This window comes from Vespa crabro, chromosome 2 (assembly GCF_910589235.1).
Source record: "Vespa crabro chromosome 2, iyVesCrab1.2, whole genome shotgun sequence".
NCBI classification, from domain to species: Eukaryota; Metazoa; Arthropoda; class Insecta; order Hymenoptera; family Vespidae; genus Vespa; species Vespa crabro.
The window spans coordinates 20,136,973-20,153,776 of NC_060956.1; the positions used below are offsets into that span (position 1 = coordinate 20,136,973).

A 16,804-nucleotide genomic window follows, 5' to 3' on the forward strand; every position below is an offset into this window, starting at 1 on the left:
TTTAATATTAAGAAAAAGAATATATATATATATATATATATATATATATATACTCCTTTTCTTTAATTCGTTATTAATATTTATATTTAATAATGTAAAGTTAGTTATTGTCATATGTCTAATTCGTTATAATATATATACTTATATGCGTATATAAACGTACAAATACTTATTCGAATTTATATTCATATATTCTCTGGAAGGAAAGAAAGAGAAAGAGAGAGAAAGAGAGAAAGAGAGAAAGAGAGAAAGAGAGAGTGAGAGAGAGAGAGAGAGAAATCTAGACGAGGTCGGAAGCCACGTGAAAATTATCTCGAATAACTTCCGACCAGACGATGACGAGTACGACCAACGACGATCGTTCGACGTCAGAACAATCATCGTTCTTCGTTGTTTAATAATTTTCGAATCTCGAAACGTCGGAACATCTATTATTCAAATCGATTTGAAATGTTTCGAAGAAATTTAATAAGTAATAAATAAATATGTCGGGGAAAGAAATCATTTACGAAATTGAAAGATATTTCGATGTTATAATAGAGAGGATACTTATGGGATATTACGGATTAGTTCAACAGGAAGAAAAAGAAGAAGAAGAAGAAGAAGAAGAAGAAGTAATATAACAAATGATAATTGAATCCTTCTCAAAAGGAACGACGGATTCTAAGCTTCTAATAAGAGACTAATGAAAAGCAATACCAACTTTAAAATTAGTCTGACGTTTCTCTTCCTTATTACGAAAAGTTTATTCGCGCTAAACAATATACATATGTACGTCTGACATTATCTTTTACTAAACAACTCTAACGCAATATTAAACAGAATTATTTTCCTCGTATCCCTTATGGTCACGCAATTACATTTTCTCTTTCCATCAAATTTCGCCTTTCGTCGTTCGCAAAAGAAATTTCTTTTTCCTTGTTTTTTCTTCTTCTTTATTTTTTCTTTTTCTCTTTTTTTTTTTAATTTTTCTTCTTTTTTCAATTAATCTACGAATCCACGATTACTCTCTGTTTTCTTTACTAATTAAAATTGTACCACGGCGACGGAATATTAATGGATCTTTTTGCCCGAGTCCCTTTTTTTGATCACGTGATTACATTTTTAATTCCTTTAATTTCGACTTTCTTTTATTTGCAAAGAATTTTTTTTCTTTTCTCTTCTCCCTCTCTCTCTCTCTCTCTCTCTCTCTCTCTCTCTCTCTCTCTTTCCTTCTTTTTCTTTTCAATTAATCCACGGATCCAGGAATAATACCTATCTACTTTTTAATTTTTTCTTTTTTAACTGATTAAACTTTTATAACAGCGACAGAATATTAATGGAATTCTTTTCCTCGAGTTTGCCTATGTGTTCATATGATTACATCTTTACATCCTTTCAATTTCGACCTTACACGGTAGAATAAATTTTCCAATCAATTTACATGATGTTAACTCCTTTCTTAGCTAATTACAATAATATATTTGGATATTATCGTATCGATAATATTTTACAAGATAATCGTTGGGATATAATTAAATAATATAATACAGAATGATAGCGACATAGCGACAAGAACGATTAAATTTTCATTGTGATTAATTATTAATGATAAATTATTTAAGACGATTTATATATTAAGTCTATTCGATAGTATAACACATATATTTTCTCTCTTTCTCTTCTTCTTTCTTTCATCGTGGGATCGAGTAGAAGAAGAAAATGTTGACCATTTAGAAAAGATTTCTCTTTATCTCTCTCTCTCTCTCTCTCTCTCTTTCTTTCTCATTCTTTCTTTATCGATAACTCTTACTCTAATTTTTCCCTTTTTCCGAAGGAACAAAAGTCAAAATTTCACGGCGATGATACATCCAAAAGAGAAACAAATAAAAAGAGAAAGAGAGAGAGAGAGTGAAGTACAATTTTCCCGCGAAATATCTACTTTTTTTGTATTTTTTCTTTGCTTCGTCATTTAAGTTATTTAAATAGAGTTCCCTTTTTTTTTTTTTTTTTAATAGTCAATTATAATATATTTCTCTTTTTCTCTTTCTCTCTCTCTCTCACTGCATTTCTCTTTTCTATTTTTATTAAAGATTATCATCATCCCTTTAAACAGACTAGGCTGTAGTATATTTTTTCTGTCTTTTTCTCTCTCCCTCTCCTTCTCCCTCTCCTTCTCTCTCTCTCTTTCTCTCTCTTTCTCTTCCTTTCTTCTGCTATTTGCATTAGAGATTTCTATCGTTTTCTGTCTAGACGAGATAGACAGAAATAGAAAAAGATATGTGAATAAGGAACATGTAAAAGTAATACCGTAAATACCGATAGCCTTTTATCGTATGAAAGGAAAAAGAAAGAAAATGAAGATTTAGGTATCGATCTTCTCCATTGGTGAATATTGTTCGTCGTCTAATATCATTGTCACATAAATTTTCTCGTAACACCCGTTATCCTAATGTTTGACAAGAATCGACCGTTCCGATCCCTTCTATCACATACTAACATCTTCCCTTCCGCTACCCATCCGTCACCAACCCCACCTCCTCATTTCTCTATTCGATCTAAGAAATTTTACGATCGGAATATTACGTATTTCTCTTCAGTTGAAATTGAACTATTGATGATTATCAAAACGTTCGATCGATCCATCGTAAAATGATCGATCATTTTATATTTCATACAAGCGATAATTTCGCATTTTTCCAAATAGTACTAATATATTATATTGAACGATAAGAATCGAAAGGAATCGTAAGATTATTATTATTATTATTATTATTATTATTATTATTATTATTATTATTATTATTATTATTTCGTTCTTATTGAATACGCAAAATTATAATGTAGAAATAATAATATAGAAATAGTTAGTATATGGAAATAATAATGTAAAAAAATTAAGAATTGCGAATAATAATATGAATATTTTTACACTTTATATATATATATATATATATATATATATATAAAAATAAAAAAAAGGTATGAAAATATAGGAGAATGAAAATGTTAATTCGAATAGAATAGTGAAAGGAGTTGTCGGGAGGATAGACGAAAATAAGAGAAAAAGAAAAAAAAAAGGAAAAAAAAACAAAAGAGATAAAATAAAATAAATAAAATGAAATGAAATGAAATGAAATGATATGAAATGATATAAAATAAAATAAAAACAAAAATCGAATCGATAGAGTACGATACTCGGACTAACGTGAGAAAATCGCCGGATATAAGCTCTCGTTCGAGATTTCAAGAGGACGCGAGTAGATTAGGATGAGGTTAACGTCACTCGAGGAGAGACCCGGCTCGGCTCGACGTGCGTGTCACGCACATGTATTGAATGCACGTGCATAGCGTGCATATACGCGAGGAAGAGAAAGAGATGGAAGCGAGAGATATGTTGGGAGAGTGGTTAAGAAGAGGATAGAGAGAGTGGGAGAGAGAAAGAGAATAAGAGAGAGAGAGAGAGAGAGGGAGAACAGAAAGATACAGAGAGAGAGAGAGAGAAAGAAAGAGTTCTGTTTTATCGACAGAGTTAGTCGTACGTACGTAACGAACACGAGTCACGAGCGACGTCGAAACTCATCGACATTGAAACTCGCGTGGTTTAACACGAGACACACGAGTCAACGGTAAAGAGAAAACGATGAAACGAAAGATAATATGCGTGTGTGCGTGTGTGTGTTTGGAGAGAGAGAGAGAGAGAGAGAGAGAAAGAGAGAGACGAAAGAAATAGATAAAGAGACAGAGTGGGAGAAGAAGAAAATAAAGGGGAGGGGGCAAGTACCGTTCGGGTACACCCGGTATAACGCAACCGTATCGACGCAGAGGAGCGCGCGATCGTAAGTGCGAGAGGAGACACGATGAAGAAGAAAACGGCAATGGCTGCCGGCACCGCTGCCGTGACGGGAGCGCGCACCTTCTTTTTATTTCTCTTACTTCGTATTTGCACGTTAGTTGTGCGCTCTCGAACTTAATGCCGGGTCACTCGTTGTTGATCCTTTTGTTGTCGATTTGGCCACGAGGAAAACAGACAGAATGATGTTTCTCTTTTTCCTCCTTCCGTTTTTGAAGGAGAGCACGCGTATCCGACGATACGGTCCAGGCCGGTTTGCAACGATGCGATTCGTCGGTTATCGAACCGCGGTCCACCACCACCACCACCAGCACCACCACCACCACCACCACCACCAACACCACCACCAGCACCAGCACCGGCACCACCACCACCACCACCACCGCTACAACAGCAGCAGCAGCACCACCACCACGACTACCACCACCACCACCACCACCACTGCCACCACCACTATCACCACTACCACCTCCTACTTTAATTCCTCTTCCTTTGCCACCCCCACCTACTTCTCCTACTCTACTACACTGCTACTACACTTACTATATTACTACTACTTCTGTTACTGCTGCTGCTGCTGCTGCTGCTGCTGCTAGTACTATCACCACCACCACCACCACCACCAGAACGAACACGACCACTACCACTATTGCTATAATTTCTTTCTCTTCTTCTGTCGTTCGCGCTCTCACACAATACGTGCGAAAAGCTAAGAGAATGGACGGATAGGGACAGAGAGAGAGAGAGAGAGAGAAAAAGAGAAAGAGAAAGAAAGAAAGAAAAAGAGAGAGAGAGAGAGAGAGAGAAAGAAAGACGATCCCTCGTGATCGTCTTTTAAAGCGCCCTACAGGCACGACTATTGCAAACGTCGAAATTGTCTTGCGTGTACCGTACCGTACAATGGATAAAAACCGACTGGCATGCTCCGTGGCTATGAGAGAGGCACGATGCACCGCCACCGCCGGTCGCCGCCGTTGCCGCCGTTCAACGCTGCCGCCGCCGCCGCCGCCGCCGCCGCCACCACCGCCAACATCGTCACCGCTGCCGCCGACGCCGCCGTCGACACGAACGAATAATCGTCGTCGTGGTGGGGAGGACGAACGGCAGAAGACGAGTAAGGATGACGCGCGAAAGCGCATGCCGCGCTGTTCGTTGGTGGGACGAAGAGAAATTATGAGAGAGGGATAGACGCGCGGACGTCGACGATTGGGCGTGGTAGAGTCCCTAGTTATAATACTGTCTTCGTTTGTCCCCTTACCATCGATGACCGCCATCTTGGGGAATCATCAAAAACCCGGCATATTCGAATTTTCAAAAAACCAAAGTGTACGTGTATATATATACGTATATATGTATGTATGCATGTATGTATAAATATATATATATATATATATACATATGGTACGCGTAAGAAAATCATAGATTCTTATTGTTCCTAGTATTCTAACGATTAACTTAACGTGCCGATCGACGTTCCAGTCGATAGTTCCAAGAATTTACGAGAGATATCGCGACGTTTTATGTCGCGCGTAATTCAAATACTCTATCGATTTTGAAAAAAGTTACGTTATTGATTTGCGTTTATTATGATTTTTTTCTTTTTTATTTATACATAATACGACGACGATTGTTTATTATTAATATTGTTATTATTATTATTATTATTATTATTATTATTACTGTTGTTGTTATTGTTGTTGTTGTTATTATTATTATTATTATTATTATTGCAATGGCTTCGATACAATAGAATAATATTAGAAAGTACATAGGTACATAGAAATGCTAAGATCGTCTTAGGAATTCACCTGTGAATCGCGACTTACGTACTTAATTTTTGATATAAACGTTATAACATATAAGTACTCGCAATTTATGGTGTCCATTGTCCAAACGAAAAAGAACTCTACTGTCCCACTTTCCCCGTTCATGCTATACAGACGATCCTCTCTCTACAATCGTAGGAGTAGTAGACATTGACGTATATCATCGGATCATACATACATAGGTCGTACGAGAACGAGTTTATAATTTATAGATTGGATATAAATAATTCATGTAACGCGGCTTCATCGCCCACACGTTACTTTTATTTGCTTTGGAAAAAGAAAAGGAAAAAAAACGAACGAAGAAGAACAGAAAAATAAAAAAAAAGAAAACATCTCATCCTATTACAAAATTTGTACATCGATAAAAATATACATATATATATATATATATATATATATATATATATATATATATATATATATATATATGTATATATATATTCTATACCTTCTAAGGATTATGTAAATCAAATAATTTCATATTTTTATTTGACTCGATATCGGAGTTCCTCAAGGGTGATCAAAAGTAATCGAGATTTAGAAAATTAAATTTCTTTTTTCCTTCTTTTTTTTCTTTTTTTTTTTTTTCTTTCGTTTCGTTCTTTAATGGATCCAAATGATTTCATCCCTTACGATAAGAAGGCTCACATTCGAAGTATGTCAAGAATTTTAGCCGTCGGCCGTTTTCACTAATAGCTTACGATAATTGCTTCGCCACGTTAGTCGCGGTTACGCCACGAAACGAAGCGTGTCAAAAGGAGCCTGTTATTCGAATTATATATGTATATATATGTACTTCCTTCTTCTTCTTTTTGTTTCTCTCTTTCTTTCACTAACTCTCTCTCTCTCTCTCTCATTTCTTTTTTTTCATAAACGTCCTCGTCAAGTGGATGACGAGTAGCGTGAGCTCACGATCTAACAACACTCCAGGAAGAAAAAAAAATGTCTTACACAAAGTTATAGATTGATTCGAAGCCGTTCGAATTAATTATCTTGATTTGAAATCATAAAATTTGCTCGTTTCTTTCTTTCTTTCTTTTTCTTTTTTTTTCTATTTCTCTCTCTCTCTCTCTCTCTCTCTCTCTCTCTCTCTCTCTCTCTCTCTCTCTCTCTTTTTGGATTGACTTTCCGTCACGATATTTTTCTTCTATTTTTGTTTTTTTTTTTTCACTTCTCTTCCCTTCCCCTTCCATTCTGTTCTCTTATTTCTCTCTTTCGACACTCTCACTCTCTTCCTTTAATAATCAACGTTACCCTTTTCGAATCGACGACCCAAACGATTGTGAAACTCCGAACGATACGGACTAACGTATCGAATAACAACGACCACGTTTTGCTCAGCCACAGAGGCTTTCTAAACGTCTAGATCTTTTTCCTTAGAGATCAAATTGCCATATATCCCTATTTCTTTTTTTTTTCAATCACTTATCCATTTTATGTATTTTCCCGAATGATACGATACGCATTGATACGGTCCAAGATGAGAAAAAAAAAAAGCAAAAAAGAAAAAGAAATAATAATAATAAGAAGAAGAAGAAGAAACGTATAAACAAATTACGGAAAAAAAGTTTGCTGTCTTGTATCGTTTATCGTTCATTTGACGATCGATTAACGTCTTAATGAATTTTATTTATTCGAACGTTGCTTCCAAAATGAAAATAAAAAAGAAATAATAACAAATAAATAAATAAATAATAATAAATAATAAAAATGAATAAATAAATTAGACACGAGAGGATAGGTCGTCTTGTTGGAATATTTCTTCTCTTAGAAAAAGATAAAAAGAAATATCCTTTAACATCACCATCATCACTTTCACGAGAGATAATGAATATCATTATCGTTTATTCCTTTTTTTTGGGTGTATTTTAAACGATACTTTGACACAGTATACGATGAAAATATGGAAGACGAAAATAATAATAATAATAATAATAATAATAATAATAATAATAATAATAATAATAATAATAATAATAATAATAATAATAATAATAATAATAATAAAATGAATAAATAAATTTAGTATGAGGGGATTGCCATCTTGTTTACATTTCTTCTTAGAAAAGGGAATCCTTTAATATCACCGTCACTTTGACGAGCGGTCACGAGATAATGAATTTCAAAGGAAACGAACAATGGCGCCACATTTAGCCGGCAATGACTGCTCGTGCGCTTTAGACGAAACAGCCGGATAACGTCTTCGACGATCCCTATCGAAACCTTCGGCCATGCATCAATGGAATTCGAAGAATTTCTCTGAAGAATCCGATCCGTACTTATGTACTACGTTAAAGCCTTCTTTGGTGGTGACTCGACGAAGCGATTGCGCATATTTCCACGATGTCAAACATAACTCATGGCTATGCTTTATCAACGATTGAAAGGGAGAAAAGAAAAAAAAAGAAAAAGAAAGAAAAAGGGAAATAAAAAAGGAAATATACGAAATCTGGTCAACTAGTTTTTTTTTCTTTTTTTTTTATTATTATCATTATTGTGGCTATGGAATTGTTTACATTTCTTCTTTCTCTTCTTTTCTCTTTTTAAACGTCGAAATGGAAACTCGTAAATCGAACGAAATATTCTTCTTTCTCTTCTTTTTTTATTTTTTTTTTTTTTTTATTTTTTTATTTTTTTCATAGCGCAACTTTCTAAAATTTTCTTTCAATAAAACGTGATAACGCTTGCAAATTTTTCTTTCTTTGGACTCTTTTTTATCCTTTTTCTTTCTTGTTTCTTTTTCTCAAAATATGAAAAAAGTAAGAATACTTTTGTTCGATGGGATAATTCACATTGAAGATTTTGTTCACGACGTAAGCTATGAAACTCAAAATATTTTCGTTTAATTATAATAATATCATTTGCAAATTTTTCTATTTCTTTCTTTCTTTTGATGAAATAATGAAAAAACTTGAAATTTTGGTTTAGTCGAAAAAAAAACAAAAAGAAAAAAAAGAAAAAGGAATCTGATCGTACGATAAATTTAAGTTTAGTCTTTTAATTTGGAAACGTCTTTAATTTCAATCATTTCATCGCTGTCGATGACGAACATGAGAAAAACTACTTTGAAAGAGAGAAAGAGAGAGAAAGAGAGAGAAAGAGAGAGACAGAGAGAAGAGAATGAGGGGACTGTAAAAAGAGAGAAAAAGAAACGATCTAGCATGTGTGCCTCTTAAGAAGTGCCAACTTCTCCATAGATACATACATACATATATATATATATATATACTACATCGTTCGTTGCGTTACGTAGACGATACTCTTGCGTTACACGAGAGAGCAAAGATATTACATTGCGTGATCGGCGGTGCACGCATCAGTAGTCCGGAGAACGGTAAACGAAATACACGTGTTGTTTAAGTTTTTTAATGTGTCCAGACGGACGTTCGCGGGACGAACGATTTCGAAGAAAGATCTTTAAATTCTGACCTTTTAAAACGATCTATGATAGAAATTTTTTATCGAATTACAATAGCCATTGCCAAATGTATCGGTATATTAAAAGAAATGAATCATTGATCGCCATGCTTTTTTACGAAGCTATTCGAAATGTCGAATTTCGTCAATAATATTAAAAAATTTCATTCGTGACGACATAAGCAAGAAAAAAAAGGAAGAGACAAAGAGAGAGAGAGAGAGAGAGAGAGAGAGAGAGAGAAAGAGAGATTATAAGAAAATTTGAATGAAAAAGAAAGATCCGAAAGATGAGATTGAATAATTTATTAAGCGAGAGAGGACTGCTCGTTTTAATGACGATCGTATCAGCTTTGTTTGATCTTTACGTGATCGCCGATGACGATAACGTATCGACGATGGAGCGCGCGAAAAAGGCACGAATGGTGAAGAAGCTTAAAAGAGATTTTCGAAAGTTAAAAAAGCAAGAGGGTGCGATAAAGTTGGTCGGTGGTGAGAATGGCGATTACGAAGGTGGGTACGTTTTGAAAAGTTATGAAGAAAAGGATAAAAAAAAGGGAGGAGAAAAAAAGGAAGAAGGAAAAGAAGAGAGAGAAATTGTTTGAACGATCGCATAGCATTTAAAATTTCCCGCGAAAATATATATTTTATGATGGGACGAAATCGATAAAGCGGATTTTAAGGGTTCTTTAAACGCGGAATTTAATTGAATAAAAAAAATATATTTTTATCAGCTGACGATTGTTTGGTATATTATACTACTAACGTTATGTAATGAATGATTAAAAAGAGGTCAACGCAAGTAAGATTTATGTCAACGACTATGTACTTGACGCACATAACACATACGTGACGTACTTAGGCGATACCGTGAATCGTGGGGTATGTAGATGTACATGAATATACATATGCATATGTATATATGTTCATAAATATTAATTTTACACATATATATATATATATATATATATATATATATATATATATATACATACTTAACGCATCTATGTGTTTATATATTTAACAAATAAAAAAAAAGAAAAAAAAAAAAAAGAAAAGAAAAAATGTATCGATATATTAAAAATATTTTTTATTCTTGATATTCATATTAATTGAAGATAAAATGAAATTTATGGATATATTGCCGTGGCGTAATAATCTTTTTATTGGCATTATCTTCTCGCGCGTCGATCAGTCCGATGTAATAATAATGGATGCCTTAACGACTTCTCTCTTTCACCATTTTTATCAAGAGATCCTTTTCGCGGGAATTCTAAAATTCGAACGTCATCGCGATATCGTAGATTCTTAATTTAGATCGTTACGACCGATCTCACGTTGAGAATATTGGACGAGCTATGTTTCTTTTATTTCTTTTATTTCTTTTATTTCTTTATTTATTTTCTTTTCTTCTTTTATTATTATTATTTTTTTCTTCTTTTTTTTTCAATTCTTCTTTTTTTGTCATTTGTTATCCAGGTAATATAGAGATATTGCACGAGGGTAAATGGGGTAGTATTTGCGACGACGAATGGGATTATTTGGAGGCCAATGTGGTTTGCAGACAATTAGGGTTCGACGGTGCAATTAAACCGACGACCAACGGTTATTTTGGACAGGCCAAAAGTGAGGAAAATCTTTTTTTGTTCTTTATTTCTTTCTCTGTTCGAACTCGAAAATACTATTAATCCATCCTTATCCTTTCTTTTCTCCTTTCTTCTTCTTCATCCTCTTATTTTTCTTTCTTTTATTATTATTTTTTTCTTTTCTTTTTGTTTTACTACTTCTCGAAATAGCGTTTATCCAAGGACCGTTTCTTTATTTTTCTTCTTTTTTCATTCGAAATTAGTCGGACAATAGTAAGAACCATTTGAAGAAAAATTTTTCTTTTCACTAATGTATAAATATTATTCAAAATGTAAAAAGAAAAAAACTAATGTCTTTTTTTGTTTTTGTAAACGAATATAAACTCATTGTTGAAATAAATAATTAAGAATAATTGAGAATATTTATTGGTTTAATTAAAATCTCGACCAATGTGATAATAAAAAATGGATCGTTTGATCGAAGAAGATCGAAGTTATAGATCGGACGATCGATTTTCTTATTTTTCTTTTTTTTTTTTCTTTTTTCTTTTCTTTTCTTTTTTTCCAGGAAAGTACTGGATGGATAATATTTATTGCGACGGTACAGAAGAGGAACTTTCCAAATGTCGTTTCGATGGATGGGGAAATTCTGATTGTGAGAGCAACGAGGCTGCCGGTGTTATTTGTTCTCACGAAGAAGAAAAATTGTCATTGTCTTCCTCGTTTAAAGAGAAACAAGAAAAGTCAAGGATCAAGGATGTGCATCAGCAGGGCATGGCCTTACGATTGGCTGGAGGTCGAGTTCATAACGAGGGTAGACTTGAAATTAAACTGGGCACAGCTGGTAAATTAATCTTGTTAATTCATTCCGTAACAATAATAATAATAATAATAATAATAATAATAATAATAATAATAACAACAACAATAAATATAATAATAAAATGATAGAGATGTAATGTAATATAAAAATATAATAATAATAATAATAATAATAATAATAAAATTATTATTAGATTTTTTTTTTTATATTTTACAATCATTTTCTTTCTCTATTGTATATTTTCTTTGATTTTTTCTCAATCTAATCACCGAGGATCGTCGGCAAACTTGAACAGAACGTGGGTACACAGTTAGGTACATAAATACAAGCGTTTGCCGTTCTAGATTGGGGTGTCGTATGTGGCGACGGCTGGTCCCTCTTCGAAGCAGGGGTGGTCTGTCGTCAACTAGGCCTTGGCTACGCCTCCGACGCGACACAAAGCAACTATTTTGTCGGCGAGACTATACCCATAGCGATTAGCGGTGTACGGTGTCATGGGGATGAAAAGAATCTGGTTGAATGTTTACACGATAGAATTTCTGATTGTTCAGGTATGTATTATTACAGCTGAAATTCTAATTATAATTCAACCAGATCTTATATATATATATGTATATGTTACTTAAATGTTTAATCTTTAAATTATATATTTTATTTCGAATAATTGAATAATAATCCTTGATTAATTTCTTTAATTTCTGTTTTTATTTTTTATAAAAATAAAATATTTTTATAATTTCTAGAAATCATATTATCAAAATTGGTATTTCTAAATTTCTTGCTTTTTTATTCGTTTTCTTATTTTCTTTTTTTTTTTTTTTTTTTTTTTTTTTTTTTTTTTTTTTTTTTTTTTTTTTTAAATAAATTTTATATCTAATCAAATAACAAGATATAGAATTATGTTAATGTTTAATAAACGTTTTTACATATTGTTTAATGAGAAATTTGATATATTTATATTTTTATAGATCAATTAATAAATTAATAAAAGAATTATATAAAAAACAAATATATATATTTATATATATAGGTGGGAACGAGAATGTAGCGGGTGTAGTGTGTTCTCGAGATATGCCTGATCTCATTTTTGATCATATCGAGTTAATGAGAACAGCACATTTGGAAGATCGTCAGCTTTACTGGCTTCAATGCGCTATGGAAGAAAATTGCGTGGCTTCGCGCGCGTACAAAATTCAAAAGGAATCATATAATTGGCATTTTGAGAGCAGAAGGCTCTTGAGGTTTACCGCAAGGATTTTAAATGCCGGAACCGCTGACTTCCGACCAGCCGTGCCTAAACATTTATGGGAATGGCACATGTGTCACATGTGAGTTGTTTTGATAAGCGAATGACGTCTCTCTTTCTCTCTCTCTCTCTCTCGTGACAAGAAAATCTTGACTACGATAAAATTTCTATCGATGTATGTACGTATTTCTATTTTTTTTATTCATCTTTTTGTTTTTTTCTTTTTTTTTTTTTTTTTTAACCTATCACGACGGATATCAAATTCATACGTGATTTTTCTCATTTTATTTCGTTTTATATTATTTTATCGAAGTTTAAGATGTCAAAAGTTAAATAACGATGGAAATTTTCAAATGATATTCCCTTTTCTTTTTCTCTTTTCTTATTTTTTAAATCGTGAAATAAAAATACTTCCATTTTTCTCGCGCCAGCTATCTCTCGATAAAATATAATACATTAAATTCGATGAATACTGGATTAATATTACGATCTATTTGATTATAAAAGGATACGTTCGTCTATCAATTTCAAGATTAAAAAAAAATATTTCACTCGTCATTTCTCAAGAACTTATAACATATTGAAGTCATTGAAAGAATTAATTAAAATATGATTTCGTTCGATCGTTCGTCAAAATTTTTCAGGCATTTTTTTCTACATATATAAAATAAAAACATTCTTCGCTCGTGTTATTATTGTTTTTCTTTATTTTTTTTTTTTTTTCAAACAAATATTATATAAGCATATATAAAATTAATTGAAAAATTAATTAATACATTAATTTATCTCGTTACATCGATCATGTATTTTGCATTAACATCTTGATAGATCATGTACGTTGAAATATATATATATATATATATACACATACATATAATAATATGAGAATGACCTTGTTAGTTAGCTTTTCAATGTTTCTTGTAACATTGCCGTAACACTCGTAGTAGCATTGAATTGGTTGTGTAAAAATGACGTGTATAATAGATCGTTTGGAAAGTATGATCTATGGATCAAGGAGACATGCTCAAGTGCCGAGGTTCGAATAACTAATCCATTAAAACGTTGCTATTCTTTTTATAGGCATTATCACTCTATGGAAGTCTTCGCTACATTTGATATCATCGACTCGAGTGGCAAGAAAGTGGCAGAGGGTCACAAAGCATCCTTTTGTTTGGAGGATAATCAATGTATTCCAGGAGTTGTGCCACGGTAAATGTATAAGAACGACAGAAGTATCTTGTAATTATTCATATTATACATGATTGGATCAAAAGTTGATGTTAAATATTAGTCGTTCATTATTGAAACATTTTAGCTTAATTATTTTTTTTTCTCTTACCTTTTTATTAATTCTTTCTTTTCTTACGATTATTTAAAGAAGAAAAAAAATTAGCCTGGAAAGTCTTGAGAGAGAGAGAGAGAGAGAGAAAGAGTCATTGATTATTAAAAAAAAAAAAAAAAAAACAAAAAAAAAGAGTAAAAAGAGAAAAGAGAAACTTTTGGTCCATCGTGTATAAAAGGTATTCCATCCTAAATAGTAGCTCTTCAAATATCTCATTTAGTTGAAATAATACAAAACAAAAAAAATATTTTTACACCTTATTGTACGAATTACGGGAGAAACTGTTTTTTATTTTTTTTTTTTTTTTTTTTTAACTTAGGCCACATCTTTCATAATTATTGTTTCGTGTATATATATATATATATATATATATATATATTTTTTTTTTTTACAGATATAAATGTGCTAATTACGGTGACCAAGGAATCTCCGTTAATTGTAGCGACATATACAAACACAATATCGATTGTCAGTGGGTGGACATTTCCGAGTTAGAACCAGGACAATATACGCTTAAGGTAAATATATAATAGATTAATAGATTTTATTATTAAATAGTAACCTTTGTCTCTTTATGCCTACAAAAATTTCTAATTAACTTCTTCCTTCCTTTTATTCTCTGTCATTTTACACTGCACGTTCACATCAACAATTAAGAAAAAGCTTTCATTTTATCACTTTTTTTCTCTCTATCTCTCTCTCCCTCTCTCTCTCCCACTCTCTCTCTCTCTCTCTCTCTCTGCCGTATTTTCTTTTTTATTTTCTTCTCTTCCTTTTTTTTTCAGGTCGCTGTTAATCCGGAGTTTAAGGTCGGCGAAATGTCGTTCGACAATAACGCAGCGATCTGTCGTTTGCTTTATACCGAAACATTCGCAACTGTGCATAGTTGCGTCATGGGACGACCTTGATATGATCCAATGAAATTATAATAATACTCTTGTTATCTAAATTTTCGATAGGACAATGCAAACTGAGAGGCTGCTTATCATTTTTTCCTCATACACCCTTTATCTCTCTCTCTCTCTCTCTCTCTCTCTCTCTCTCTCTCTTTCTCTATTTATCTATTTCTCTCTGTCTTATCATAAAATTTTTATTAATTCTCATAGATGATGTTTACGATTTTTCAGAAATAAAATCGAACGATACACTTTAACTATTGTAAGAATAAATCTATATAAAAAAGAGGACGCCGGTCGTTATCGCATAGCAAACGATCGATCGTCTAACGTTGCTATACTCTCTAGCTGTCTCTCTCTCTCTCTCTCTCTCTCTCTCTTTCTTTATTCCTTGCACTCCGATGATCGGTGTATACGATGCATAAAGTGGACGCTATTTTAGACTATTATAGGTAGCTGACGTAAAAGCATTCTTTATTCTTCCATAGTGTAGACGACAACAAAGTAGACACTATGACTCCATGAATTTACACTGGTTACATATTGCACTTAATTCGTTTCACGTTTTAGTATAGAATCATTCGCTGTCTATCTATCTCTCTATCTTCGTATACTAATTGATACGAATGATCGAGACACAGAAAGAGAGAGAGAGAGAGAGAGAGAGAGAGAGAGAGATTTTATTGTGTTCTCATCCACAAAATTACAACACGCCTTTGGAATTGCATTTTAACTAGGTTTTGTCTTTTCGAAGGACGATCGATCAGCGGTTTCTATGATCGATGTATCGTTGCAGAAAATAAAAGGAATAGAGAGAGAGAAAGAGAGAGAGAGAGAAGAAAAATTGTTATAATGGATAGTTATGCATCATGTGTAAAATAATACTCATTTTGAAATAAAATAAATGTATGATCGACAATGATGATGATGATCGATGATCACGATTACGTAGAAAAACAAAAATTTTGACGAGTACAATTATAATTTTTTTCTTTCTCCGCATAATTACATAATTGGAATTTTTCTTATTAATTATTAAAAATGTTCTTATGATTATCACACAGGCATACACACATACATATGTGTGTGTGTGTATATAAAAATTGTAATTTTCTTTGTTCAAATATCTTCAGATTGATTTTGACATTAATTTCATATATGTCTGTACACACGTTTGTTTATATTTGTTGGTTTATATATAACTAAAGAATGTATATAAACGTGATGATTATATTTTGAAGAAGTTCAAAAGAGGTGAATTAAAAAAAAAAAAAGAAATACATTAATTTGTGAGTTCTATCTGGCAGAAGTATCATATAAAAGTTTTAAAATAAATTTTTATCGCTTTTACTTTGCTACATGACAGAAAAGAGAAAGAGAGAGAGAAAGAGAGAGAGAGAGAGAGAGAGAGAGAGAGAGAGAGAGAGAAAGAGAAAGAGAATAGTCCTTTTTAACGAGTTTAAGGTTTAAGCGTTTAAATTAGTTTTGTTAGGCTAGAATCTAATTAACTCGATGCTTACCCGAGCCAAGCTTGTCGTTTTTTGTCGTCTTTATGAGCAACCTACGCGCTTCGACTTTCATAATATTAACGCTATTACGTCGGTACAAAACGTACATCCGATAACTAAATCAGTCGGACTTGGATACATACATTCATGTACATATGTACACATAAATATAAATATGAATGCAATTGTATTATAAATTGTATATATATATATATATACCTATGGATTACAATATGTAATATATCTATAGATAAGAATAATTAACTTGACAATCTCACATATAATTAAAGACATATTTAGATAGTAAAATTGTTCAGAATGATATATT

The 16,804-nt window shown here is 32.4% G+C and overlaps 2 protein-coding genes across 3 annotated transcripts in view; one reads left to right on the plus strand and one right to left on the minus strand.

Moving 5' to 3' along the window:
- Positions 1 to 5,448, minus strand: part of LOC124422098 (G protein-coupled receptor kinase 2) — a 27,647-nt gene extending 22,199 nt beyond the window's left edge. The window contains exon 1 of one of the 2 annotated variants that reach the window (XM_046958086.1): positions 4,727 to 5,448. The gene's annotated coding sequence lies outside the window, so the exon portion shown is untranslated. Of the gene's footprint in view, positions 1 to 3,915 lie in introns of both variants that reach the window. The other variant, XM_046958085.1, reaches the window with a different exon arrangement.
- A 3,500-nt stretch (positions 5,449 to 8,948) lies between these two features.
- Positions 8,949 to 16,736, plus strand: LOC124422100 (lysyl oxidase homolog 3A-like). Its single transcript, XM_046958088.1, has 8 exons — positions 8,949 to 9,588; positions 10,555 to 10,701; positions 11,230 to 11,505; positions 11,829 to 12,035; positions 12,515 to 12,812; positions 13,811 to 13,939; positions 14,467 to 14,590; positions 14,858 to 16,736. The coding sequence occupies exons 1-8, from the start codon at positions 9,366 to 9,368 to the stop codon at positions 14,978 to 14,980; spliced, it is 1,527 nt and encodes a 508-aa protein (XP_046814044.1). The 5' UTR covers positions 8,949 to 9,365; the 3' UTR covers positions 14,981 to 16,736.
- Positions 16,737 to 16,804: the final 68 nt, after the last annotated feature.

Bases quoted from the DNA above. Each gene is read 5' to 3' on its own strand.
- LOC124422100 (XM_046958088.1), top strand. From the start codon at position 9,366: ATGAGATTGAATAATTTATTAAGCGAGAGAGGACTGCTCGTTTTAATG. The intron at 13,940-14,466 runs GTAAATGTATAA...TTTTTTTTACAG, and splicing joins ATTCCAGGAGTTGTGCCACG to ATATAAATGTGCTAATTACG. The intron at 14,591-14,857 runs GTAAATATATAA...TTTTTTTTTCAG, and splicing joins CAGGACAATATACGCTTAAG to GTCGCTGTTAATCCGGAGTT.